This window comes from Nymphalis io, chromosome 7, assembly GCF_905147045.1.
Source record: "Nymphalis io chromosome 7, ilAglIoxx1.1, whole genome shotgun sequence".
Taxonomy (NCBI): Eukaryota; Metazoa; Arthropoda; class Insecta; order Lepidoptera; family Nymphalidae; genus Nymphalis; species Nymphalis io.
In genome coordinates this window covers 7,670,688-7,698,668 of record NC_065894.1, presented here as the reverse complement: position 1 = coordinate 7,698,668, position 27,981 = coordinate 7,670,688, and the positions used below count along the sequence as shown (strand labels likewise).

The 27,981-nt window shown below is 31.0% G+C and overlaps 1 protein-coding gene across 9 annotated transcripts in view; it reads left to right on the top strand.

Moving 5' to 3' along the window:
• Positions 1 to 27,981, top strand: part of LOC126769338 (apoptosis-stimulating of p53 protein 1) — a 256,568-nt gene that overhangs the window by 164,229 nt on the left and 64,358 nt on the right. For 2 of the 9 annotated variants that reach the window (XM_050488026.1, XM_050488023.1), the window contains exon 1: positions 20,553 to 21,215. The exons of 5 other annotated variants lie outside the window; for them this stretch is intronic. In XM_050488026.1, the coding sequence (XP_050343983.1) occupies positions 20,568 to 21,215 (648 nt within the window). In that variant the 5' untranslated portion in view covers positions 20,553 to 20,567. Of the gene's footprint in view, positions 1 to 4,675; positions 4,702 to 20,486; positions 21,216 to 27,981 lie in introns of those variants that run through there. 2 more of the 9 variants (XM_050488029.1, XM_050488021.1) reach the window with 2 other exon arrangements.

Below are 27,981 nucleotides of genomic sequence, written 5' to 3'. Positions count from 1 at the left end.
TAGGTCATCATCATCATCATCACCCTTTTCGCGTCCACTGCTGGACATAGGTCTCTCCAATGGCACGCCACTGAGCTCGATTTTCAGCTCTTAATCTCCAACCGCTGCCAGCCATCTTGCGTATATCGTCAATATATTACACTAGGTATTAATTAAGAATAAATTCCCCGCGAGAAATCACTTCATGTATTCGTCATAATAATATATAAATTATATTTTAAAATAAGAATTTTTATAAATTCAATATTTTTTAAATCTAAACTCCCATTAAACTATATACTATATACTAACAAACAATTTCTACTAAAATATGACATGAGTATATGAAAAATATTCCATTTTAGAACTTTGTTACGTCAACCTAACAAAACCTTTGGCTAGGACTTGATATTAAATTCTCAGAGAGTAAATTCGACATAGTTCTAACACACAACGGTCCAAGTTAAAATTCCTATCATAAAAACTGTTCAAACAAGAGTAACGTTGTGGGGTTTTCTATGATATTTTTTTCTTTGCATATTTTTAAAGCTGACAAGCGCGGCAACATTTTTGTTATTTAAAATAGGATAGCAGAATACTAAACGGGCCACCTGATGGTAAGTGGTCACCACCACCCATAGACATTGACACTGTACGAAATATTAATCACCCCTTACATCGCCACTGCGCTATCGACCTTAGAAATTTTAATGCTATGTGCGCGTAGTTACTCTGGCTCACTCGACCTTCGAACCGATTCGTAGTAACATACATTATTCATAGTAACACACGTATTGCTATTTGATATTTTTCGGCTGGTCTGACAAAGAGACTAGCTTTTTATATGTATTTACTGAAAGTCAAGAATATTTTCTTATATTATAAATGCATAAATGATTTTGTTTGTTATGTTTTCACGCGTCAACTACTCAGCTGATCATAATGAAATTTTGCAAACAGGTTGTAAGGGGTACAAAAAAGGACAAAATATGGTACCTAACATCTCTCCTCTCACGCGGGCGAAGCCGCGGGTGGACACTAGTACTACACCTATAAAATAAATAAAACCTATATGAGTTTTTATTTTATTGTAAAATCACACAGTTATCGTTTAAAATTTCCGTAATTATTCTGTTAATATAAAAATAAAAATTGTAATTTCTATAGTGATTCTTTCGTCAATAAGAAAGTAATCCTAATACCTTTTTTAAATTTCAAAGCCGATACTAATAGCATTAAAAACGGTAACGGGTATAAGATCCTTTTAAATCGGCGCCATTCTCCGTTATCCACGATTTTTCTAAGTGGTTCCAGAAACGTCTGCTTTCCATAAAGTCCCTGATAAGGGTTAAGGGCTATCGAGGACCTGTCTCGCTTACTGACATTTTTGAGATCTTCCGAATTCCAACGAGTGATAAATAAAGATTGGATTGCTGTTCTAACCAATAGCCCAGTCCATAAGTAACAACCCCATAATGTTAGACGTCCAATGTTATACACAGCGTTTAGGAAGCGTTTTGTTTAAATAGGATTACTTTTTCATAATTAGAAGTAAAAATCGGTAGGAGCGGCACAACATCGTAATGGCAAATATCTTTTCTATTTATTTATTTGACCAAAGTCGCATTGCAACATCGCGGTGGAGGAACAGTGCGGTGCGGCCTAGTATAGTTGTCCCCAGGGAATATTCTGACGTGCGTCGCCGCTTTGTTGCTTCTAATTCGATATCGTTAGCGGCGCGGCGGATATGTGGTAAATTCTTCAGTCAGTTCACAATCACGTCACTAAAATTGTCGACATTGTTTGCCAGATAACAAACGACTAGTTATAGCGCGCATAATAAATGTCGCGACGCTTTGATGCAGCGCTGTGCCGCAATTCACAATAATTATTTATTTATGATATCTGTTCGATCCTCAGTAACTTTTATGAAAGAATTAGCATAAACAAATCTCTCAGATATTCTTATTAATTAATACTTATTTATCTCGTCTAGTATTTTGTCCTAAATATGCAATTTTACTTTTTTTTAAAAGATCACAAAATAATTCACAGTAACAGTAACAGCCTGTTAATGTCCCACTGCTAACATTAACAGGCTGTTACTGTTACTGTTACTGTTACTGTATATACTATTTAATAATATATTTAGATTATGGCCGCACTAAACAATATAACATTAATCAGAGACATAGATTATATTACACCATTGATGTATTCTGTTACATACCTAGACATAAAATATTTTACATTAGTATTATCGATTATTGCTATGCAAAATCTTCATTCCTGTATCCTTCACACTTCGAAGCTAGACGCATTCTTATAACTAACCATCGTGATAAAATAGTTTATTTTTCAAAAATAATTTTCCTAGAAACACCATTATTTTTTTCTTTGTATGCCATTAACTTTTTGCTCATTTAAAGACAGGGTCATTAGGTTTCCCAAGAATGGTGAGAAAAAAAAACAAAACATTGAGAATATACCGAGAAAGGGGCGCTTGGTAAACAGATTGAATATGTCAGGATTTACAAAAAAAAACTTTGGCCCTACTTGAAATTTCTAATAAATGAAATCAATTTATTATTTCGCCGAGGGCACAGCTAGTAGTTTATATATTAATGATTTATGAAATGCTTATAACTTAAAGAAATCACTAAGAGTAGACTTATAATATTTCAGTATATACAACATTTTCAGTTAATTTTCGTTCAAAAAATACCTTTACGGGAAATTGTGTCCTTTTAAAACTAAATCGTAAATCTGTTTTTTTTTTTAAATAAAACAAACATACAACAGAAAACAAATACTAAAGTATCAGTATTGTAACCGGTTAAAATAAAATATACATTTATAGAAATATTATAAAGCTATAAAAGTCGTACAGAATATAAAAGTAAAAAAAGTAAATTAAAGCCTGTAAATGTCCCACTGCAGGCCTAAAGCCTCCTCTCCTTATTGAGGGGTTTGGAGCTTACTCAACCACCCTGGTTCAATTTATCATTCGCCACATGCAGGTATTCTCACGATGTTTTCCTTCACATACACAAACACAAAACATATACACAAATTAGGCCTCGTCTAACTACTGGGCTCAAGGCTTTTATCGAAATTATATTAGTGATGATATTAATGTGAAGAAACTGACCACCTAATGGTAAGTAGTTTACTGGTGGTAGAGCTTTGTGCAAGCTCGTCTGGGTAGGTACCACCCACTCATCAGATATTCTACCGCAAAACAGCAGTACTTGGTATTGTTGTGTTCCGGTTTAAAGGGTGAGTGAGCCAGTGTAATTACAGGCACAAGGGACATAACATCTTAGTTCCCAAGGTTGGTGGCGCATTGGTGATGTAAGCGATGGTTAACATTTCTTACAATGCCAATGTCTAAGGGCGTTTGGTGACCACTTAGCATCAGGTGGCCCATATGCTCGTCCGCCTTCCTATTCTATAAAAAAAAAAAAGTAGCCTAAAAGAGATTATACTACGCTTAATTTAAGGCCAAAAGCATCGAAAGATTGATGAAGATTAATAAAGTTTTTTATGTTCCTTGGTATATCTTTGTTTGTATATTATGTACGGGCTTTACAATAAGTTATCTATGTAATGTAGTGACTGCATCTATCCGATGTCACTTCGCGCGTTGCTAATTAAACTGTTTAAAAGGTACTCTTTGTGATACTCATGTCCTTATCTTAAAACCATCTATATATATCCAGAAATATTGACTCAATAACTAAACAATATTTCAATTAAAAATATATTTTAATTTTCTTGTCATGGAATGGTTTAGGTAGATTTATTATTAATCGTTGCGAATAAGCTTCAATATTACTGGCCATAAAATTTGTTTTACAGTCGGGCAAATGTTGGATTTTTCGTCATAAACCCTCAAACAGGTCTGTGCAAATTAAAATAAAACTTTTTACGATTTCGATAAGTTGGTAAAGATAATATTTTGTGGATTATACTTACATTAAAAATATATCAAAGATATTTTAATTAATTAGACATTTCATATAACATGGAGTACTTTGATTCGAACGTTTATTATTGAAATGAAAAAAAATCTTTTCAAGCAATGGGAATAGGAATAATAGGAACATTTTTCTCTTTATTCGCATAAACGTATTAGATATTTGTATTAAAAATACTTGACAATTTATTAAGCAATGAATGCTCGTTATTATATAGTAAGGTATTTAAGGTAAAACAGATTTCCTATTCAATTTGTTTCACGGCCCTGAATTTGCATTTTAAATGACATAACTTAGTTGATTGTACGAAGACCTTTGTGTGAAATGGCCTCCGTCTACACATAATGTGAGACAATATAGGGACGGCAGACGGCAATGTAATGAGGGTACTTTACTAAGAGAGATTGACGTTTCTTATTCGTGGCGTCATAACATTTAAACATGGCAATATTTGAAATCATATAAAAAAGTGTCTTTTTATTACTAAGCTTTTTCTCTGAACAAAATCTTGAACAATTTGTAACTAATATATGCGTTGGTCGTATTATTTCCAAATTTAGGAAAAATATCTCAACTGTATTGTTGAAGTGTTAAAGAAATTAAAACATATTATCTATATTCAGCTATCATAGACATATCAACTGTCAGTTATGTGGTGTAACTATATTATATGAGCTTCTAAATATTAAAACTAATATTTTTTTTTCTTATTTCAGGTAATTACGCTGCTTATATTTGAATGGTAATTAATATATATTTAATCAATCTCGAAGTCTGCATGTGTTCAAAAGTGAATCTTTTTTGTACAACCGTCTTGATTTATACGACAACCGTGAAATTAACGACAAGTGTAAATAAAGAGATGTCAAAAATACCACGGTGAATAGGGTAACATTCCTCGTTTAGACACGTCTAGGAGCGGCCGACAAAGTTCATAATAACATACTTTATGCATCGATAAAGCCCTTATCTGCTAGCACCCTTTTCTCAATAGCACATTCTCGGGCATACTATAGATACAGTATATATGATTACAATAGTAAAAGTCGACCTTTTTCTTTGGTTATTACGGCCGTTTTTCCTTTTTGCTCTGTCTAGAATTATCTGATTTACGATCAGGTGTGGGCGCTTGTCGCTCGCTTCTCGGCTATTCAATTTGCACAAAGTGGAACACCTTTGGATTCGCATGCCACAATAAATGTGGCCGCCTTTGAAATCAACACTGGATGTATATAGATCACTTTGAAGTTCTAATATTCATTTTTTGGCAATAAGAGGTACGTAGTTTAAATTCACATTCACAATATTTGTTGTCACTACCACAAAAACTTTGTTTCGAATATATATTTTCTTTTTCTGGAAATTTACATAACAAGCGTATTCACTACGAAATGCTTGATTGTATGTTTATAAATATACATCAAGTTCAAATGTTTGGTATTTTAAACATGAAGTTATCAAACTTCTCTAACTTTTATCACCTAGATCAGAATAATTCTGAATCGTCTGAATTCAAATTGTGCTGAACTTCTTCGAGCACTTGCAGCCGTCTGTATATTTGAAGCGCAAGAATTTAATCTAGCGCAACAATTTTAATAGTATTTGTGGAATCATTATTTTTATTATTTGCTTATAATATTTGTATTATTTATTAAAATTTTATAAAGAAAGTTATTCAATAACGATTTGTTATACCCTTCAGTCTGCATTAGCAGTTAAAAGTTTTCTTGTCGACTGTGTAATAGATACAGAGAAACAGAGTACAGATAAACTACAGTCGGAGAAACAAACATCCACAGATAGCGTCCTTTCGAGTGCTCATTAGAAAGCAAACAAACGAGGTGGAATGGGTCTACCATTCAACGTCCAAGTGGGCAATTGTAGTTACTTGTGCTTCTTGCATTCTTTTATAAGTTTTTTTTTTTTTAAATTGTGCATTTTAGTCAGAAGAGGGGAGGGGTGCTTCCGAGCTTTCATTGTGAAATCAGCCTGTGGCATTCGCGCTAGTCCACGTCAATTCAGTAGCTTCTAGCCCTCGGCGAGGGGCGGTTGTACATCCCGTCGTACCCGCGGTACGGTTTGACGATCTCGCGAACCGAGAAGTGAAGTTTGTAACGTCAGTTTTGTACTTGTAGTTATATGTTAAAATACGTAATTGTTGTATATTTATATATATTTCTGGAAAACTTCGATATTGGTTGATTCTTACAATAAAATGATTAAATAAATCTTCGATTCTTAAATAATTTGAGTAAGTGGGACTTGTTTGGTGTTTGTTAACCGGAGCGTGTTTTGAAACGATTGATAAGGGAGATAAGTCAAATACATAGAATTTATTCGATGAGAGAACTTGTTAAGAAATAACCGGTGGTTGCAAGACCGGGCCTGAATAAATAAAACATGGTAGATACTTCATTTCTTAACTTATAAACTATGTATCGGTGACATTGCTTTAGGCACTTTCATTTAAATATTAATGACCATTTAACTTCGTATTTAAATAATGATTTAACTTGCATAACAACTTTTTGTAATAAGTTAAATAATATATGAGTTTAAAATGAATGCAATTATAATAGCCTAATAATTAAAAAAAGGTTTCGTTTTATTTACAATATAAAATAGATTAAATATCTTATACGATAAGGTATATTTTTCTCCACTCATAATTATTACTATCAAAGTGAGCAGGTAGATAAACATGTATTCATTCGGTCTCCACATGTGACTACTTAAACTTTTCGGAGTTAGTTTGATTCGAACGCCAAAACGTTTTTTTCTCTCTAACAGATGTTTGAAATGTAATATTAAAAATCTTCAATTTCGAACTTCCCGAAGATATAAATTTAATATTAGTATGCTAATGTTATGGAAGCAATGACAAAGGGCAATATTAAGGTAATTATAATAAGCTTTGATACTAAAAATACTTAACAATTTATACTATTCAGATAAATAGGAAAGCAAATGGCTGTAATAGTAAGTGGTCATCTTCACCCATAGACACTGGTAATGTAAAAGTAAAAATTTGTTACATCGACTTATGAGTATTTTACATGGTATGTGCCTTGTCTGTAATTGCAGACTAGCTTACCCTTCAAACAAAAAGTTATAAAATATTAATTTTGTGTTAGAATACTTAGTAAGTGGGTTGTAAAAAAAAGGCCATTGTCATTATCGATTTCACATAAAGCGTCTTCTTTGTTAATTAATAATTATTGCACGCCGTGAATATCACCCTGCTGAGCAAATGACTCATTCTTTAAAGAAAAATAATGTTATATTTATAAACAATTGACTCTCTCGCGGATAAGTGAATATACATTACGTCAAATTGTATCCGACACATACGTAGCTTCTTAAATGTATTTCTCATATGTATTACACAACAATTTGGTTAAATATTCATTTTAGTTTTATTTTAATACAAATATGTATTGTCGAAGTAAATTTTGCATTTTAGTCAGGAGGAGGGGAGAGGTGGTTTCGAGCCGTGTGTACCCAAAAAGTCGCTAGTTTTATACTAACTAGTCTTTGGCGGCACACAAAGATTCCTAAAAGATTATTCGTGGAAATTAAAAATTGATCATTTTTGAACAGTTTAATAACCGTGATTGTGTTATGTAAGTGTGTACATTTACACAAAACAGGTAGTAACCCTTATCCTGTATAGTCGGATAACACCTTTATGCCTGTTCCTGGTATTATTACTAAGCATGTCATATTGTCATGACACCTTTTAAGAATAATTTTACCAGTATTGAGAAGTGACGGTCAATATTTTGTTGTTTTTTATCTTTAAATTAACTTCCCAATGAAACTTTTGGCTTCGATCATTAATGGGCTCAGGTTATAAATTGCGCGGACGGATATATTATTAGATTAAAACGTGTATCGGAACCAGAATAGAATATTTTTTAGCGTTTATGTTTTATAATGAATTGCTAATATGAATTATTTTTAATTTAAATATTTCATTTAATGTCGATATCATTGAACCGTTTTTTAACATTCATTCGGTTTGTATATTAGTAACGCCGCAATGTCACTTGGTCCATTTTTACAACCATAAATGTATTTGAATGCACTGAATTGGTTACCTAAATTTTTTGTCTAAATGTCATTTTGAGTATTATATATAGTTTAAAATGTAAGAAATATATTACAATTGTAAAAAATGTAAATAATTCTCAAATCTAAATAATAATGTAGAATTCATAGCAATTCCATTGTTAAACGGGATATCATTGCGAATTAATAAATACGAGCTCTTGTTTCCACATCATCGACGATCAACGTTAAATAAAATGTGAATAAATTTGAAAGGATTTTTGAGTACTTTTTGACTCTATCTTTGGACACATCGCTAATATGTTGCCTACAGCGTCTATAGATACAAGTTATCTTGGAAATTAAAAAACCTTTCATGCTTTACTTAAAAAAATCTACATTCATAGTCTATGCATACACCAGTGGGAATAATTTATTTTAATATTTAATTGCAGGGAGTTATGTGTAGATTAATCCGCAGTAACTAACCTAGATGTTATAACCCGATTGTGATTATCAATGCAAGCGTTTATCTTTAATGTGCAAAGGAAGTTTACTGCGCAACTCCCAAGTGTTTAAAGTCGTATTAAACTAGGTTATAGCAAAACTTCACTATAAAAATAACTACAAGTACGTACAATGTAACAATAATTAAAAATTAAAATCCTTTCTACAAAGTTTTGTCTTGAATGTTAAGAAAATATTTCAAAAGTTTTAGAATGTGCGATAAATATAAATACATTTACCATTACATTAATATAATTTATAATTGACTTATAACTTGCAGTGCAGTTTTATTATTATAATTTGAAGCGATATTCTAAAACATAAGCGTCAGTAATTATATTATTCGGAATAAGTTAACTCGTTACTTTGTTCTCGTTATTTTTTGATTCTATCTACAATACTTTACTAGTCTATTACATTATATATATTATGACAGCCTCGTCGGTCTAGTGGCTTGATATAAGACCTCGTTGGTCTAGTGGCTTGATATAAGGCCGCAGACCCGGAGATTTTGGGTTCAATTCCCATGTCGTGCCAATAAAAAGTTATTGGGTTTTTCTGTCAGAAAATTCTCAATAGCTGCCCGGAGTCTGGAAGTTTGAAGTGTGTACACTCCCGTGCCTCGGAAAGCATATAAAGCCGTTGGTCCTGAGCCTGAACTCTTTCTGGTCGCGTCGGATAGCCGTCCCATCGGATTATGAGAATTAGGGAATAAAAAGTGCACCTGTGTTTGTGCACACACTTGTGCACTATAATATCTCCTGCGTAGTTGGCTAATCTCTCGAGATTGGCCGGCGTGGCCGAAATCGGTCTGGAGGACATTACGTTATTATACGTTGGCGTATTTTGGACAATAATTTTAAAAATAGTAATTAATGGTATGAGATAATGAAGCTTTTGTTATTAACTTGTACTCGTACGCATGTTTGAATCCAAGTGACAACTAAAGTATCTAAATCGCATATGTTTAAGGATTTTCAAACATAATTTGTAATTTTAGCGCATTTAATGATCATAGCTATACATTTAAGGAAGTTAACTTCTGAAGATCCAAAGGAATGAAATAATTACTCTTAGTCTCCAATTGAACAAACTTTAGTAAAGTTGTGAAAATTATATTCATTTTATTACTTCAAAAACTTGAGATAATACAATAAGATCTAATAACGTAAAGCTTATTTATAAAAAGTCATAAGCGTTGCATTTTTGCTTCCCAAATTATATATTTTTTAAATAAGAGGAGATAGCTTTTGCCCTTTATATTCATTTTCCCCTTAATATTCTAAAGGTTCAAACTTCATAGGTCGAAGCCTCTTTATTAATGGCTCGGTCGTGCGACATATATTTTTTAATTACGTGTCACTCGTACATTAAACAAATTTATTTTTCTAATTTCGACTTCATGGTCTTTTGGATCGATGAACCTTTAGACGTAATGACGTCAAAATTCCTTTGTAATAACTTTAAATGTCTACGTTTTTAGACGTTAATAGAGTGTATTTTTTCTCGCTTTCTCTCCTCGCTGTCTCTCTCTCGTAACTATTTGCTTCCTTCATTTTAGTGCTGAAAAAATTGTTAGAATAAAATAGAAGACGATCTTAAGAGATTAGTTTTAAGATGGAAAGAAGGAAAAAAATACGTTGAAAGCCAAAGATAGAGCTCAACTATCTATCTTTGGAAAAGTTTAGAAGAGACTTTCACTGCTTTCTAAAGAGTTCATGTATGATTCTCCTCTGTATTTATTGAGAACTTACATAATATGTATGCTATATATTATGCGGTTTTGCGCGCGTGGAAACTAGTATTACAATTTTTTTTATAATTTAAAGAAATACGCGGGTGAAGGGTGAAGAATTAGAGCTTCACCCGCTTCCATAAATATTCAAAAATTAAAGATTTTCATGAAATCTTTTATCCCCTTTATAACTACCTCAGGGGTTAAATTTACAATAATTTTTCCTTTTAATGGTGCTAGCCTCAGTAGTTGAGACTGCGCGTTGGTATGTCAGTCAGTTAGTTATTGTTTTATATACATGTATATAGAAACATGTATACATGTATATAAATATGCGAACGAGAAGTAAGTTATTTGCGTACTAATTATAATATTCAATATGGTGTCTTAGTATTTAAATAGTTTTTCTGAAGGCAACGGGATATATAACAAAACCTATCATTCTCTCGAGATAAATGGAATCTATCTATTCGATTTACATAAAGGACGAGATGAGTTCAGTCAGGTTTGTATTTGCCTTGTCAAGTGGCGTATAAGGTCACGTTATGTTGGAATTCAATTTGTGATAAAGGTTAATATTTTTGTGAGGATGCTACTGCAAATAGGCTAACCGCTATGTTGAACTCTCTCTATGGTAATAACAATCGTAGAATTTATATTTCGTATTCTAGACACAATACGTCATAGATTGTTTTTGTTACCTATTATACCTATATTTATTATTTTTTGTTACCTATATTTAAAGTGATTGATATAAAATATCAGGCACATCGAAATCTATACTAATAAATGAGAACTTTTTTTGTAATGCCTTATTGAAAAGCCTACTAAATCGTTATAAATATATAAAATGTATACCAGAAGACGCAATACGCCTTTCGAAGAAGGTTTTAGTGCATCATATTATTTTGCGCTTCGTAACAGTAATGAAGACACATGACACAATAAAAGACAAAGAATAAAAAAAAATTTAGCAGCAATACAATGAAAAATTGGAATTCAAAATTTTTTATTGTGATGCTGCCTGAAAATATAAACGTACATACACATCAAATCACCAAATTCCAAACTGATAGAAAGATACGCTAAAGACACGGACAACATGTCTATGGAGACAACAAGACAACATTGACGTGACAAGCGTGGATTTCATGTCCTCGTTTATTATAAATTGCGTTGTAGATATACAAGATTTAATAGAGATTGTTTTGAATTATGAAATGAGATATTGTTATCTCATCAAAAAATTTAACATATACGCAGCGTCGGTTGTTTATCAGATTAATGTCGTGACGAAACGCTTCAAGCAAGTTGCAAATGATGTGTTGTTGGATTACTCGAGAATCCAGCTCCAACTAGATTGTTACAATTAGAATATAATGTTATTACTTGACGACGATCGTCTCGTATGAATGTGTCAGATTGAATTCTGATGCATGCACGTTATTTCTCGATTCTTATTTCTTCTTCCGATGAATATTATGTGTAAGCTGAATTATAAACATAAATTTCATACATGAAAGACTCAGTGACGCTTGCCGCTATGTAAAGCAGATACCTTCGATTAAGAGTAATGGGTTCTATCCATTACGCAGTATTGTCTCTACGGCATCATAATACCGTCAAATGTGGCTAACTTGTTATTGTTCAAAAGCTTGAGACCTTTGTTTGATTTGTGTGAGTTTCGAATTTAAGTTTTTTTTATATTTTTTAAATTACGTTTTAGAACAACTTTTTAGTATTTCAATTAAATATTTATGTGCCCTTCGATAGACAATGAAGCGTTTCTAATCAAGTTAAAGTTGAGCGTAAGAGAATTTGTTTATACAGGCCGCCCTAAATCTTCATAATCAAGAGAATCGGACTAACTTTGCTGAACTAATTCTCCGCGAAGATGACATGCAGAAAGTTACTTGTTGTTAACTGTTACTTCAAGCGTTCGACTTTTTATTATAGTAAAACATATATAATATATAATTAAAATTATTAAATCAAAAACTATTAATATATTGGGAATTATGCGCAATATACATATATTTATTTTTGTGGTAGACTTTTTTATGGTTTTCGGATGAAGATGTAAACAAAGCCTATTTTAAACTAAATCATTCAGTTTGTTTGATTAACAAGCAAATACAATAAAATACATATTTATTATATCGTTTGAAAATATAATTTGAAGCGAAAAGATGTCGAGAACGTTTCATTTGTCAAGGACGAGGACATCTGAGACACGAACTAAGTGCTAAGCGCTTTTAGTTTTGCTACCAAACTGAATTTTATCAAAATACTCAACACTGTCCGCTCAAACAAAATACAAACTCTGCGAAGTTACAAATTGGTTCAATTAAACAGCAATGACGAGCCGAAATGCTCATTACTAAAACAAAGCATTTCAATATACAATGACAATTAATTTAAAAGTTAAGTTTTTGTCCATCAATATTTTACAATTCTAATAAATTTAATTTTCACCATACTTATATATATAGTCATGTATATAACTGGGTCGGTAATTTAATTTGGTCTGTCGAAAATGATTTAGGGCAGTCTAAAACTTAACTCTACCATAAGATAATCGGGTCTCGCTATCGGAACGATTACGTATTTTCCAGTGGTGGATTTCATTTCTATCTGTAATATAACTTTAATTGAATTATGTTTGCTCCGGGGTAATATTAATCGCAATAACGATATTATTCCTTATTCAATTGTATTTCGATGTCTATTTATTTCAAACAGATGATTGTATAATTATGCCAATTAAAATATATGTGATTTTATTCGTATTACTACTTATATTAATATTTTTATTATAATATATAATCATGAAGTTGATTCATACGATCGATTCCGATGTTCTATAATGGTGAGGAACATAGTCTTCCGGAAAGCATTAATTATTTCTCGATACACGTTAATAAAACCAGAACAAAAAATAGACGCGTTAAAATTAAAATTACCAAGTAAAACAATCGTTTATTTTTATTCGCTATTGAAAAAACACGATTAAATTAAATACACGATTGTGTAATGCATTGTTTTTGATATGGTAAAATCATTCAACTGAAATTTTGAATTTTATTAATGTTCTGTTGTTCTAAGGCGACCTTTTCAATGGTGAGTGTTACGTATGTACGCTTTGTTTTAATAGATTTTATCAAACGGACAGTTATTAATATATTGGTGAAACTTGAGGCGATTTCAAACTCATAAATCACTCCAATATTATTTAGTATCTAAGAATATATTATACATATATAGGAGCAAGGGGAATTGTAACAATTCTATGTACACGGCTATTCATAAAACTGGGACTAATACATGACAATGATTCAATTGAAACCTTTAGCGGAGGTTTTGAAAAGTTAACTAAATTCTCGTACATGCGCTCTGAGATGAAGTTAGTTTTAAGTTGAATAAGTTGAACAATGTAGTTTGATTAGGCTGTAAGTTTATCGCTGCACATGAATAGTTGGAGGCAACTAAAGTTATTGCTACTAATATAAAGTAACACCTTGCTAGAATAGTATTCGAAGTAAAGTTGTATTGACGCTTTGACAATGTAGTAGATTTTGTTATTGATATTCAAGATTTATTTTTAGGTAATTAATTATCTGTATTGCAATGTTGAAAAGTAATGACACCAATTTTTTATTATTAGCTTTATTAAAAAATTAGGCATGTAAATATACTGATGAACGTGGGTTCAAACTCAGGCAAGCACCTCTGAATTTTCATGTGCTTAATTTCTGTTTATAATTCATCTCGTGCTTTTCGGTGAAGGAAAACATCGTGAGGAAACCTGCATGTGTTTAATTTCATCGAAATTCTACCACAGGTGTATTTCACCAAAAAAAATATTAAAAAATGGAATTCCTTACCAGCTCACGTGTTCCCCTCCTCTTACAACCCGGGTTCCTACATACGAGGCATGAAGAGGCATCTTGCGGGCCGGCAAGGTGAAGGCGGCTAGTGCAGAACATTCTTCTCGACTGTACTGGCCGTCGTCGCGTTTGGACTCTACTACCACTTACCATCAGGTGGAGTAGAATCATTTGCCCTCCCGGCGAATATAAAAAAAAAAAAAAAACCAACCCGCATCGGAACAGCGTGGTGAAATAAGCTCCAAACCTTCTCCTCAAAAAAAGGGAGAGGAGGCCTTAGCCCAGCAGTGGGACATTTACAGACTGTTACTTCGCCTATCGACGAGGACAATATACCACTTCTTTACTGTTAATGCGCCACCAACCACTCAATCTAAGATAATGTCCCTTGTGTCTGTTATTACACTGAGTTACTCATTCTTCAAAATAAAGCCCAGCAATACTAAGTTTTGATGTTTGTTGGTAGAATGAATTATGAGTGAGTGTTACGCAGACGCGTCTACTTTGCTCTACCAACAGTAAAAATCTGACCGAATTAACTACACTGGCCGCCAAAAAAATCGACCCACCCGTATTTTTTTACTTACAAAGTTGTTATCTTAACGATGCGACGACCTAGGTGGATTGTTTTACTTATGGGACATACATTTAACATTTTATTACCCACTTGATATTTGGAGGAGTTGTAAGTGTTATTGAGGATATTTGGAATATTTTTAAAGTGTTGATAAGAAAACGTTACTTTGTGCACAAAGTGCATGTATAATATCATAAAATGATGAGACAAAACGGTTTTAAGCATGCAATATTTTCCAAAAAAAGAATCGCTTTGATACTAATAATTTCCTTTGTATGCAAAAAGCTTAATAGTACCGGACCGAATATCAAATTCTATTGTGAATTCGAATCCACTATAAGTGACTCGGACTTTGTATGCGAGTTTGGTAATTAAACCTCGCTCTAATTGACTTGCCCGATCAATACAAGTACGTAATCTATATTTCATGAAGATGTTTCACTGCCATTAGCACATGCTCCCTATTTCGAAATAGATCATTAACTGAACAGCTGATACAAGCAACGAATTATCATTAATGTTTAAAAGTGTAGTCTTGAACGAAATATTTTAACATTATAAAGTCAAATGCAAAGTATAAATTCCAAAAAGTCTATACAAGTTTTTTAGAACTTTGTTAAAAAAACTACCCTGTAATAGAGAGATCGCTGTTGAATAACTTATGTTTTTAGAATGTGTAAGAATTCATTGACCTACATTTATGACAGATTTAGATATCCCTCGGTTCTGCTAATGTCATTCAAATATTTATATATTAAGAAATAAAGTAATAAACGCTAAATTTGCTTCATATGAATATAAAAACAAATTTTGGTCTTCTAAAAATGTTTGTTGGTGCTTTAAAAGCTATATCGAGAAAGGAGCAAATAAATGTTACGAACAAAAAGTCACAACAAATCAATAATTTATATGAACGAATCATTAATAAATGTACAGTCTTAATTATGTAAACATTTTACTGTACATGATACATAATCATAAATATCTCATCATTAATTTTCATATAATTATTTTGAGTTATTAGAGAAGGTAAGTAAAAATAAAATTATTATTGTTTATTTTAACCCAAATTATATTATATAAATCATTATTAAAAGGCAGATGAAAACTTATTCGAGGTGAGCAATATTTATAAACTGTTGTTTAAAAATTATTTCTATATTTCCCCCATCGTACATGCGAGCCAATTAACTACTCGGATTTTATCACGACTTGTTTTTGCTCCCGGAAAATATTAAAGGCAATTAGTCTCGTCGATTGCTATACGCTCTCTTGATACGAGTATACGACTAAATATTGCATGTAAAATGGTTATATTTTTTCACAATGTTTTTTAATGTTGTGATCTTTCATTTTACAAGCTTTTATTTAACATATGTGAGTAAATAAAATTATACATTGTTGTCTTACAACGGTTTCTTTTTTATTTTTTTTGTTCGTAGTATAAAGGTTTTATTAAATATTTTATTTGGCTAACATAAATGTGGCTAACATAAAATGTTTTCTTTGCAAATGAATATAAAGACTAAGGGTCAATAAGGGTTGCTAGATAGTACACCGAATAATTTTAAAACCAAAAGGTAACAAGTTGTTTGTGATATTTTTTTATACTTCCTTAAAGAAATGTCGTTAACATTTGTTTGGTTTAAATCCTTTAAGAGTATTCCTTTCTTCTTCCACCCTACCTTTTGGTAATATTAAACGCACCGCTTACGTAAACAGTCTGAGTTTACATTCATAACGTATGCTAAAGGATATGTGGCTTAGATTAAATTTTGTGTCATTTCGTTGCTACCTCTCTTACCTTCTATTATGACTACGTTATACGCACTGATTTCTTTTTACGAATAAATACTACACAGTCTCATATTTTTGAAACCATTAAATTAACTCGAAATTATATAAATCAAAATTGAAAAAGGAAACGCGAAAATAAACGAAGAGCGATTTAATGGGTTATAATTTCCCTTATACGTTACGGCTTAATGAGCCATTATTTGGGGTAACGTGTACTTATGCCTAATTAAATTCTATTTAATGTTCGTACCTTGCACACTAGCTAAGTTATATGAGCAAAAAGTTAACAATTGAAAAATTTATTAAATAAATCTATATTAAACATCGATCGATTTCGATTATTTTAATCTTAATATTTTATTATAAAAAAAAAAAACGAAAATTCTTATTAACTTCTTTTGCACGCTTAAAATCGTGTTTTCGTGCAATTCCTAAGGTCGGCTTGTAGAGAATGTTGAGTGTTCCAAACTTCTTATATTTATAAAAACGCATTCATCGGTTATTTCAAAAATTTGTGTAAAAGTACTTATTTGAAGCATATGTCTGTAATATTCATTTTTGTTTGTTCTGAAAAACGAGATTAATTTTGATTTAATTAAAAGTTTTTATCTCAATTATTCTGGTAATGGTTATCGAGATTTCTATAGTATTTCCAGACTATTGTCTGAGAGAATCTTAATTATCCGCTGTTTTATAGCTCCATACAATAGCAATTTTAATGGGCTTTTTAGGTTATCATAAGTACTGATAACGAGTTGTGGCGTTAGGGCTGTCCTTTGAATTTCTAAAAGTACCATTGTCAGTATTGCAGAGACCTTTCCAATTGTATAATCAGTAAGATCACGTTTCGTTTCAAATTGATATTATATCCGGGAACATTTGTTTATTAAAAAGTAATGGATATCTTATTGTAATCATCAAATATAAAATTTATCTGGCGATGATGCGTACAAAGACAGACGTACAATTACGTACAATTTTTGGGCGAAATGTTTTTTTTTAATAGTGAAATTACACGATAGGTTAATTAGAGATAATTTTATTAATTTAAAAATTACCTCATTCTACTTTCGATCTTATTCGATTACTGGAGACTAGATTAGATCCGTATACTAGAAAACTCATTTTCCTAATTTCGCCTGAAAGTGGTTTATTCGTTACATACAAAAGAAGTTTTTGTGAATATTATCTTAAGCGCCGGCTTTATTTTTTTTATAAAGGATACGAATTTATGGCAATAACAATGAAGTCCAAAGCCCTAACTTACCCGAATATTATTATTTTACTGCGTCAGTTCTTTCGCTTTTTATCTGCTTAAAATTCTACTGTTTTTAGGATTAAATATGATAAATAATATAATACCTTTGTTTGCCGTATCCCTTCTTCCTGTATTATCTTTTGTTTTTATTTTTATGCATATAGTTAATTCTATATAATTAACAAAGCAAGAAGTTTTTATATGTAGTATTTGATATTTTGAACAAAACTTAAAGTACGAGTGGCTACAATTTGGTTATAACAATCTTCAGATCTTGGTCTGCGATATTTCGAACAATGAATGCATCTACTACATGATGCTGCTTCATTCTAACTTCTTTCGAGTACAATATTATATTACATTATTAAAGGAAGTATCCATAATATGTTATTATTATATATTGTAATTGTAATACGATACAAAATACATTTTATAACAACATTTGATAAAGAGATGATCTAACTTACATTTATTTAACTTGTATATTAATATTTTGGTTTTCTTATGTTTTATTTCTTGGCTTCGACGCTGGTTCAAATTCAGGGTAGCAATTAAGCGATAGTCAAGTGGTAATGTGCTTAAAATTCATCTTGTGCTCGATAAAATTTTTTATATCTACAGTAAAGTACAATGTATAGTGAATTACGCCCCGAGTGTACCTAACATTTCGTTAACGTCATTTAACTTTGTTTAGTACTTATTTATTTATTAGTGTTGTTAGTTTACATTTTTTTTAAAGATAATATCTTTTTACTAAGATATTTTTACACGTACGTTACATGAGTTTCTCTTTAGAGCATCGGGAAATACCCTTGGGACAAACTAACGCGAAGTGCCGTTCAGGTCCGATGACCGTTTTATACACTTAAACACTAGACGCCCTAATGGAGTTCCTAAATGGAAAATTTAAGATTAAATGACTTTCGTGACACTGCTTTTCTGCAAAAGACTTTATTTTATAATACCTACTAACTTTAAATAATAATTTAATTTTTTTGTATTTTAGTAAATAATAATAAATTATAAAGTAATATAACGTGATACAATTTTTTAATAAAAATATAAGCTGCTACATAAATATATATAAGAATATAACGCGACTAAATAAATCTATGCTATTTAAGTGGGACTATTAGTTTTTTGTATATAATTAACGTTAAATGCAGTTTATAAAAGAGTTAAATTAAAACTACGGTAAATTTTATTAGTATCATTATATGAGTATGAAACATGATTATACAAATGAAATTAAAAAGTATTTATATTTCTATTTTGTTATTATGTAGTTACAAATAGAAATTTTTCTATTTATTTATGACGAAAAGCGAGCGTCAAATTCTGACTGGTAATCCTAATTCAAGAAATTCCACCTACATTTTTCCCTTTGTGGTACGATTTGAGGCTTCATTCAATTCGCTCTTTTCGGTGTCAGGTAGCCTTTATTACACGTCAAGAGGATGTATGTTTAAGTATTATTATAAACTCCTGACCTGTATTTTATTTTTACAATGTGTTATAAAGAATTTAAAATCTTCGCTTTTAAATAAAGTTAGTTTATAAATAGCCTCTTAGAGTTAACGTCAGCTCGTGCAAACAAACGCGACTCTGTCGAAACGTCGAGCACAAAGAAAAAAATAATTAAAAGGCTAAATAAAAGAAATTAAATGATATTACCGTTTTTAACATAAATAATTTTGATTTATTGTGCAATAATTGTAGCCTTTCATTTCATACTATACAACTATCTTTGAGTAGATTTTCCAAATCGATTTGCGGTCTCGTAATAAAAGCCTAAAATGTCATAAGGCCAACGATTGTACGGGCGTATGATATTGTGTTTCATGTTGTAAAATTTCTCAGCCACCAACGATACAAGAAATTTATAATTTTATTATAAGAGTGATCTCTTATTAAACCGTTCTGGGATATTATTTTGTTTATGTAGTATTTATTGATAACATGCTATGTCTTTACATACATCGACTGTACTGGCCGTCGTCGCGTTTGGACTCTACTACCACTTACCATCAGGTGGAGTAGAGTCATTTGCCATCCCGGCGAATATAAAAAATGTTATATTTTTACCAATCTAATAAAAAGCATGTGATTGTCATTCGATCCTTTTCGCGGTAAATAAAAAAAGAAAACGACTGCAAGTTACCGCATTTTGCACTACGCTTTTAGTATAAGTGGAAAGTTCACATTGGTGTTTTAAAATATAACAAGTTTTATTGCCACTGATTCCTTAAAACATGTAGTCAAACTGACTATATATATAGATTATACTAATCAGATTAAACTTACGCAATTGTAATTAAAAATAAATACTATTTTTATTGTTTTCTTTTTACAATATGTATGTATATATTTATCGTTTGTTTTTTTAAGTACATTTTCACGGTATAAAAACGTTGATATTAAAGATATTAAGGAGATTCCTACTTTAGTTCATCTAGAAACAATGCGCCATAAGTCCTTGTAACAGAACGGAACTTTAATATCAATGTGAGAACGTCGGAAAGCTATGTAGCGACATGATACCGCTAAGTACGTACTTATCTCGTAAATAAAAGCCTCTTATAAAAAAAGGATATCACATACCTAAGAGATTAAAGTATCTCATTCAATCTATTGAAGGTTTCCAGACAAAATTGGTAAAACGCTTTACGAAACAAGTTACACCAAACAATGTAAGTGATAATAGTGATAATTAATTTATGACTAAGTGAAAATGCTAGCTTGTGTGTGTCAACCAACAGAGACAGCATTATTATTTAAAGGAGGACCACCTGTTACAATGGGGCCACTTGGATCTAGTAGTAAAATACGTCAAAACGCAGCTGATGTTATGAAAATAAGTATTTTTCATAATCCTGAACATCAAATTAATGAAGACACGAAAGAGAGTACATCACCATTGACATCAATGCCTTCTTTTGTTGATTTATCTGGTAATCTTTTAAATCTAAGAAAAATAGAACGCAAAGCGAAATCCACTAAGATTCTAGTCAATCCTGTATGTTCTGATAATATTAGTGATGATAGCACTACATCAAAATCAGTCAATACAAAATGGAACAGTAAGAAAAAACGTCTCAAAATGGGATTGGTCAAAAATGAAAACAAAGACGGTTTCATTGTAGAGCATAAAGCAATTAGTCGTGACGAAGCCAAGGAAGATAAAAAACCAATATCGTGTTTTAAAATCAAAAGTCGGGATGATAAATCACGTAGTAATGAAGACAGAAACTCAGGCCGAGAGAACTGTACGAATGAAAATGCGAGTAATTCAATGAGCACAGAAAAACCTGATCTCATTAGACATTCAAGAAAAAATAGCAAAGAGACTCTAATAGATGAAGCCACTATGACCGATGCATCCATAGAAATTGATCACTATACAAAAAAGGTTGACAGTCTTAATAAATTTGTAAAGGAAAATCAGGTAAGTTTAATTAAGTTTTCTTATATAATATAATTAAAAGAAAAGAATTAAAATAATCTATTTGAGTTAGTAGAATCAATGTATATGTATCGAAGACAAATTTCGAGAGGAAACAGTGATTAGGTGTTTAATTTTACATAGAATCGAGATCATTGTAGTATTTCTATCGCCTTCGTTGTGCGGGTCAATCTGTATGCTAATGAACCTCTGAAACATCCTGGGATTCCTTTCGCCTTTCTCTTCTTATCCGACTTATTACTTTTTGTCTGGACAAATACCTATTTTATATTCAGTTAGGAATAAACGATTCTTTAATTAATCCTTAGTGATAATGTTACTCTGTGATTGTTTATGTGTTTAATCTGTAACTAGTAAGTTAGTTTATTTAAAAAATATTTATAATATATTCGTATGTTAGAAAAAAAATATAACAATAACATTAAACATACAATTATATTATGGAAAAAAATAAAAACCGACTTCAAAGATAGCGTATTTAAATGAAAATAAATTAATAAGAGCAATGTTTTATTGCTATTGTATATAAAATTGTTGTCTAAATGTACAATACATAATAAGTTGATTTGTGCAAGCGTTGCGAGGCAACAATATGTGAAAATAATGTATACTTATTTAGATTTCTCATATCTTGCATAGCCTTATATCTTGTAAATATCTTACAAATATATATAATAAAACAGCCGAACTCGTTTCTTCTAAAGACATAAAATATATATACTTCTAACTGTTGGCTTGGTAAAATTAATATTTTATTTAAAGATAACTTGAATTTTACCATCTAAATCCAGAACGAATCACTAGTCGTAGCAATTATAATATGTAATTACTAAGATGGATAGAACAAAGAAAAATGTTAAAGAAAATAATCGCTGTAATGTTCTTTTGTGAATGGGACGAAGTATAATCAATATCAACGTGGAAATAAAAGAATAATAATTACTATGTTTTTGAAATATAAATTTAAACATATTCTTAGAAAATAAATGTTCTAAATGTACGACGATGAACAAGTAGGCAGGAAAAACATTTGTTTTTTAAGTAATTCATTAAAATATTTTTATGCTATCACCGCCTTGTCTGCTTCTTAAAACAATAAATCTCATAAATATTCGTTTATTTATATCTGTCTATGGTAAAATGAGAATTAGCCAGAATAACTCATGAACTTTTTCGTATCCCGACTCGGGTTTCGAACCCGGTAACTCGAGAGCTTACTACTAAAGCAAGGAGATCGTAATCCACGAATAAATATTGAAATCCTACAAATAAATTGCAAGTAAGAAATATATTTCAGTCTTGTTTAGAATAAAACTATTATATATTTTTGTAAACGTCCCAAGCCATTTAGGAAAAAAGCGACATTACAAAGGAAACGCAAAGTCACCCTCTTAAAAATTGTCGTGAAAGAACCGACTGGGACTTGGTAGTATCGACCCCAGCTTTCATGGACTAATGGTTCTCAGAAATGAAGAGGCGTTATAGGGAAGTACAAAAGTCGAATGGATAAAAAGGTACTTTGTTATTTGTAATTGTTGATTATTTATTTTGAATAGTAGCTAGTAAATATATCTGCAGCTTCGTTTTCATAATGTTATTTTAAAAAAGAGTAAAAACTTTTTTAGGCTCCTATAAGTAGGCCGTGATTATAAATTAAGATGAAATCTTTCAAAACAATTTCTCTAGAAATTGTGCTTTTTGTGTATTTAATATAAACAATTACTTTATCATACAATTATTATTAGACATTACAATAAGCATAACTTTGTCGTTGTTCTTATATTATTAAAATCTTAACCAAAACTTTTAAATTTCGGACTAATTATAAATTTACTTCTTATTGATACAATTATAGTAAGTCTATGCATATTTTAACAGCATGTATCTTATGATACCGTAATATAATTTTATTTTTCGTGATGCATATATTTAACAAATTATTGTGAAAAACATGATATAATTCCTTTAACTATCATATGATAATAATTAATAAAAAGAGCTGTCAAATTTTTTTACTGAGATTTGAGAAACAACGTGACATGCGAAATGAGATGTGGTTTTTTATTGTTATAAATATAAAACGAAAGAGTTTCACAAAACAATCTTAGAGGTAGCCCTGGTTTATTTGTAAATATAATTAACTCAACCTATATATAATAGCATTACGAGCATAAATGAAACAAATGTAAATATTGGAGCACATATCGTGATTTCTATCAAGATTATTTTATTCTTTTATGTTTTGGATTAAATACAACCCTAGAATATATAATGTAGTTTACATACAATATTTTATTTATAACATTGAACTGGTCTTAGCATACACAATAAAAGATTAGCAATTATGATTTATGAACCCCTTAACTATTAAGTATTTGTTCATGAAATTTTACACGTTGTTAGTATTACAGTTATAGAAAATAACATAAGGCACACACCCGCATCTTTAATATGCGGTTTCGAAGTGCATTATTCTCACATATAACATTTAAAGCAAATATAATACTGGTGGTAGGGCTTTGTGCAAGCTCGTCTGGGTAGGTACCACCCACTCATCAGATATTCTACCGCAAAACAGCAAAACTTGATATTGTTGTGTTACGGTTTGAAGGGTGAGTGAGCCAGTGTAATTACAGGCACAAGGGACATAAAATCTTAGTTCCCAAGGTTGGTGGCGCATTGGCTATAAGCGATGGTTGACATTTCTTACAATGCCAATGTCTAAGGGCGTTTGGTGACCACTTACCATCAGGTGGCCCATATGCTCGTCCACCTTCCTATTCCTATTCTATAAAAAAATATGATAAAAGAAATTGTGACGCTCTTGTGTGACAAAATATGTTCTTTCCATTGTCATTACATATGTGTATATATATATCGATATTAACTATAACAAAAGTGATTATTTTTAGCAGTCTTCATTGACATAATTAATCTAAAATGTAATAATTAATTATATTACTTTCCAATTAGTTGTAATAAACATTAAAGTTTAATTAAAATTGAATTATGAATCTAATAACGTACAATTAAATTTAGCACTGTAATTTGATTAATCCTTACTAATAATATAAGTGCGAAAATGAGTTTGTTTATTAAGCTTTCAAATTTTAACTACTCAACCGATTATGAAATTTTGCATACACGTTGATAGAGTTACATAACGACATAGGGTAGCCGACATCTCCCCCTTCACACATAAGCAAAGCTTCGGGCGGAAATTAATACCAAATAAAATAAATTATTTTATTTAAATTTTTAGTTTGTTTGAAGTGATGGACTACTTTTCAATTTTAAATATACATGTATGTATATAGCATCTATCAGTGTTGGTTTTCTTTTCCCTTTTTAGTAAATCAAGTAAAAGCACCCTTGTTTAACAAAGCTTTGTGATTACCCTCTGTTAAGACTTGTGTTGCGTCACAACCAGCTTTCATCAGTCCCTTGTGATAATGGAAACAAAAACGAAAGTTGGGAATGCACTTTTCATTTTTCCGCAATACCGTAATGAAAATATTTATAGAAAAGGATAATTACATTAATTTTTATATAAACTCGTACTCGTTTACGTACTCGTTACTCGTACTCGTTACTCGTACGTAAATTCGTTCAACGATATATACATGCAAGCTTTTGTCTATTTATCAGGATATCTTGTATGTCCTTAAGTAAAGAAAAAACGTCACTGTAACTAGCCGATATATGACATTCCTAAGCCTAATTTATTCTCCGAGTTTTAGTTTTTTTTTAATTTTTCCTGAGGTAACGGCAGCGAGCACTAGTGAGCATGGTCAATAAGCCTATAGGTAACTCTTGAACACGTTGATTAAGAAAGTTAAAATTTTGTATGCTAGTCAATTAAAAATACCTAAAAGTTTTAGTGACCACAAAAATGCGTTAAATATTCATTTCATTTAAAATTAAATTTGAAAATAAGTGTTATTATCTGTTAAAGTTACATCGTAAAGCAATCCAGAAGCGTTACCGAGCTGTTTTTTATCCGTCCTATGTAAATAGATATTATACACTTCATAAGTAACGGTATTTGTTAAATAGTTGAAACAATATTTTATGACAAACAAATATTTTTAAAAATTAACTTATTTTCAATCGTCATTATTGGACAAAGAATACTAATCAATATTATATCCAATAGTAAAAAAAACTGGGCTTTATATTTCTACAACGCATTTTTTGTGGCCATGGCTTTTTTAAATTATAATTTAATTGACTCGCATACAAAATTTCAAGTTTTTAAGTCAAAACGTTCAAGAGTTATATGCATGTTAGCCCTTATGCCTTAGTGCGGTCTTCCTTTAACGCAGAAAATGTAAAAAAAATTATCCATATCCATACATAAACTATCATCTTAATGAATTTAAATAAAATCCACGTGATAATAGGTTTTTTTTTTTTTTTATAGAATAGGAAGGCGGACGAGCATATGGGCCACCTGATGGTAAGTGGTCACCAACGCTCTTAGACATTGGCATTGTAAGAAATGTCAACCATCGCTTACATATCCAATGCGCCACCAACCTTGGGAACTAAGATTTTATGTCCCTTGTGCCTGTAATTACACTGGCTCACTCACCCTTCAAACCGGAACACAACAATATCAAGTATTGCTGTTTTGCGGTAGAATATCTGATGAGTGGGTGGTACCTACCCAGACGAGCTTGCACAAAGCCCTACCACCAGTTATTCGCGATGTTTATTCGCGATGTTTATTCAGATAAAAGAATTAATACAACATTTTGAGAGATTTTATAATATTATCCGCCACGATTGAACTAATTTTATAAATGTTTCATGTGCATCTTGACCCATACTTGTTACTATTGTATTTTTTTGTAAATATTTCTACATAATTTTCAATGATAATCAATTTAATTCTATAACAGTTTTAACTTTATACAGATATTCAATCTTTTTTATTAAGATACTATGAGTCGGATGAAATCGGCTTGTAATCGCAACAATGATTGGTTTTTAAGATATGTAAAGCAAATTAAGATTTACATATACTATATTAACCTTATGTAACAAACGTACTTCAATATAGCTACTAAAGTTATTTTTATTATACATAAATAATTTCCCAATAAAATTAATTAATCTCCAGTTCCCGAAGCCTTTAAAAGTTGAATATAAATTGAACATTTTTATTTCATAATTAAAACTTTTCGTTTGTTTTCCAAGACAGAAATTTGGTTTATTTTCCAGTTTGACGCATTTGCATTTGTGAGGGATCTTTGACAATAAAATGAAAATTTACAGAGTATTATTTGTTAAAATTGTATGATTTCCGTATCTAAATTGCCTTTAAAAGTTATAATGGATTTTTCGTAATATATTTCACTTTTCATTATAATTTTACGTTTATTATTTATATTAATCCATCTAACCTAATGTCGGCCTCGTCAGCCGACATCTGTGACTAGTAAAGAATGCAGGAGATATACTAGCGCGAATGCATCTTGCACTCTCGTTATCCTTCACTCCCAGTCCAAGTCTCATGGGACGGCAATCTAACACCACTGTGTTATGGGCCTTACGTTCTCCTCAGAGAAACGGAGGCTCACACGGCTAACAAGCTAGCATTTAGACAAGCATTTTATTGTTCTATAAAGGGATCCCGAAAAGCTACAATCAAGGTGGTTTTTAAGATGCCTATTTTCAATTTCAGGGCTAAACTACAACGAAAATATATTAAAAAATGCTAAATATAAGATAAATATAAAAGTTAAGTTATATACCTACCACCTACGTGTGTAATTTATTGTAAAATAACATCAAACGAATATTTTTGAACTGTAAACGGATATGCAACACTAATATTTAATTTTAAAATTTATGAAATTTACTTCTCGGCTCAGAGATGAAATTAGTTGAGCTTTAATCAGTTGTGAAGTTTACTTGGAGTCGGAGCTGTCGGCTTTGTTCATAACTTGCTGGATGGTAACATGTAACAGCATATCGTGAATTTTGCCATATTCATTATGGCATATGTAAGAAAATAACTATGTATGTGTTAATATGTTCCGATTTGTCACTATCGGTATGCAGATTAAAATTTTTATTTCATTTTTAATTTAATGTTTTCCAAGAAAATTAAGCTTAAGACAGTATCGAACGTGTGCGTTTGTTAGGCAATATGCTTAGTGTTGAATAAATAAGGATTAAGGTTGAAATCGCATCAATTAACAAAAACACACATAATTTCCGTGCTCTATAATTCATTCAGACGTGCCGTTTTATAAATATAAATCACATCGACGATCCACCTAAAATAAACATCATAGGGTGTGGATTTCGCGAAACTTTCAAAACAAGATCATATTAACGTTTGTAGCTATTTCAAGTGTCGGACATAAACCGTAACATCCTGTCCTGGCTGCTTAATTATTCAAAACATTAAATCGATTTCAGACTGGAGTTACCAAATGGTTATAGCCATACCCTTTGCCTTGTGCCTTTCAGACAAAAAAACTCGCCTTGAATGCTGATTAGAAAAACAAAATGACCTAGAATCATTTTTGAATACGCAGTGTATAATCTATAATAACCTACAAATACAAACTACATATCTTAATTATTGATAACTATTATTTAACAAGTTGATCCGCATGATTTCAAGCGCGTTTATTTTGATAATTGCTCCGCACCCGTGGATGACCATAGTAAAGGGTCCTTTCTCAATAAGAGTTTTCAACGCAAAAAGTTTTTATTCCGAAAATTAAAATAA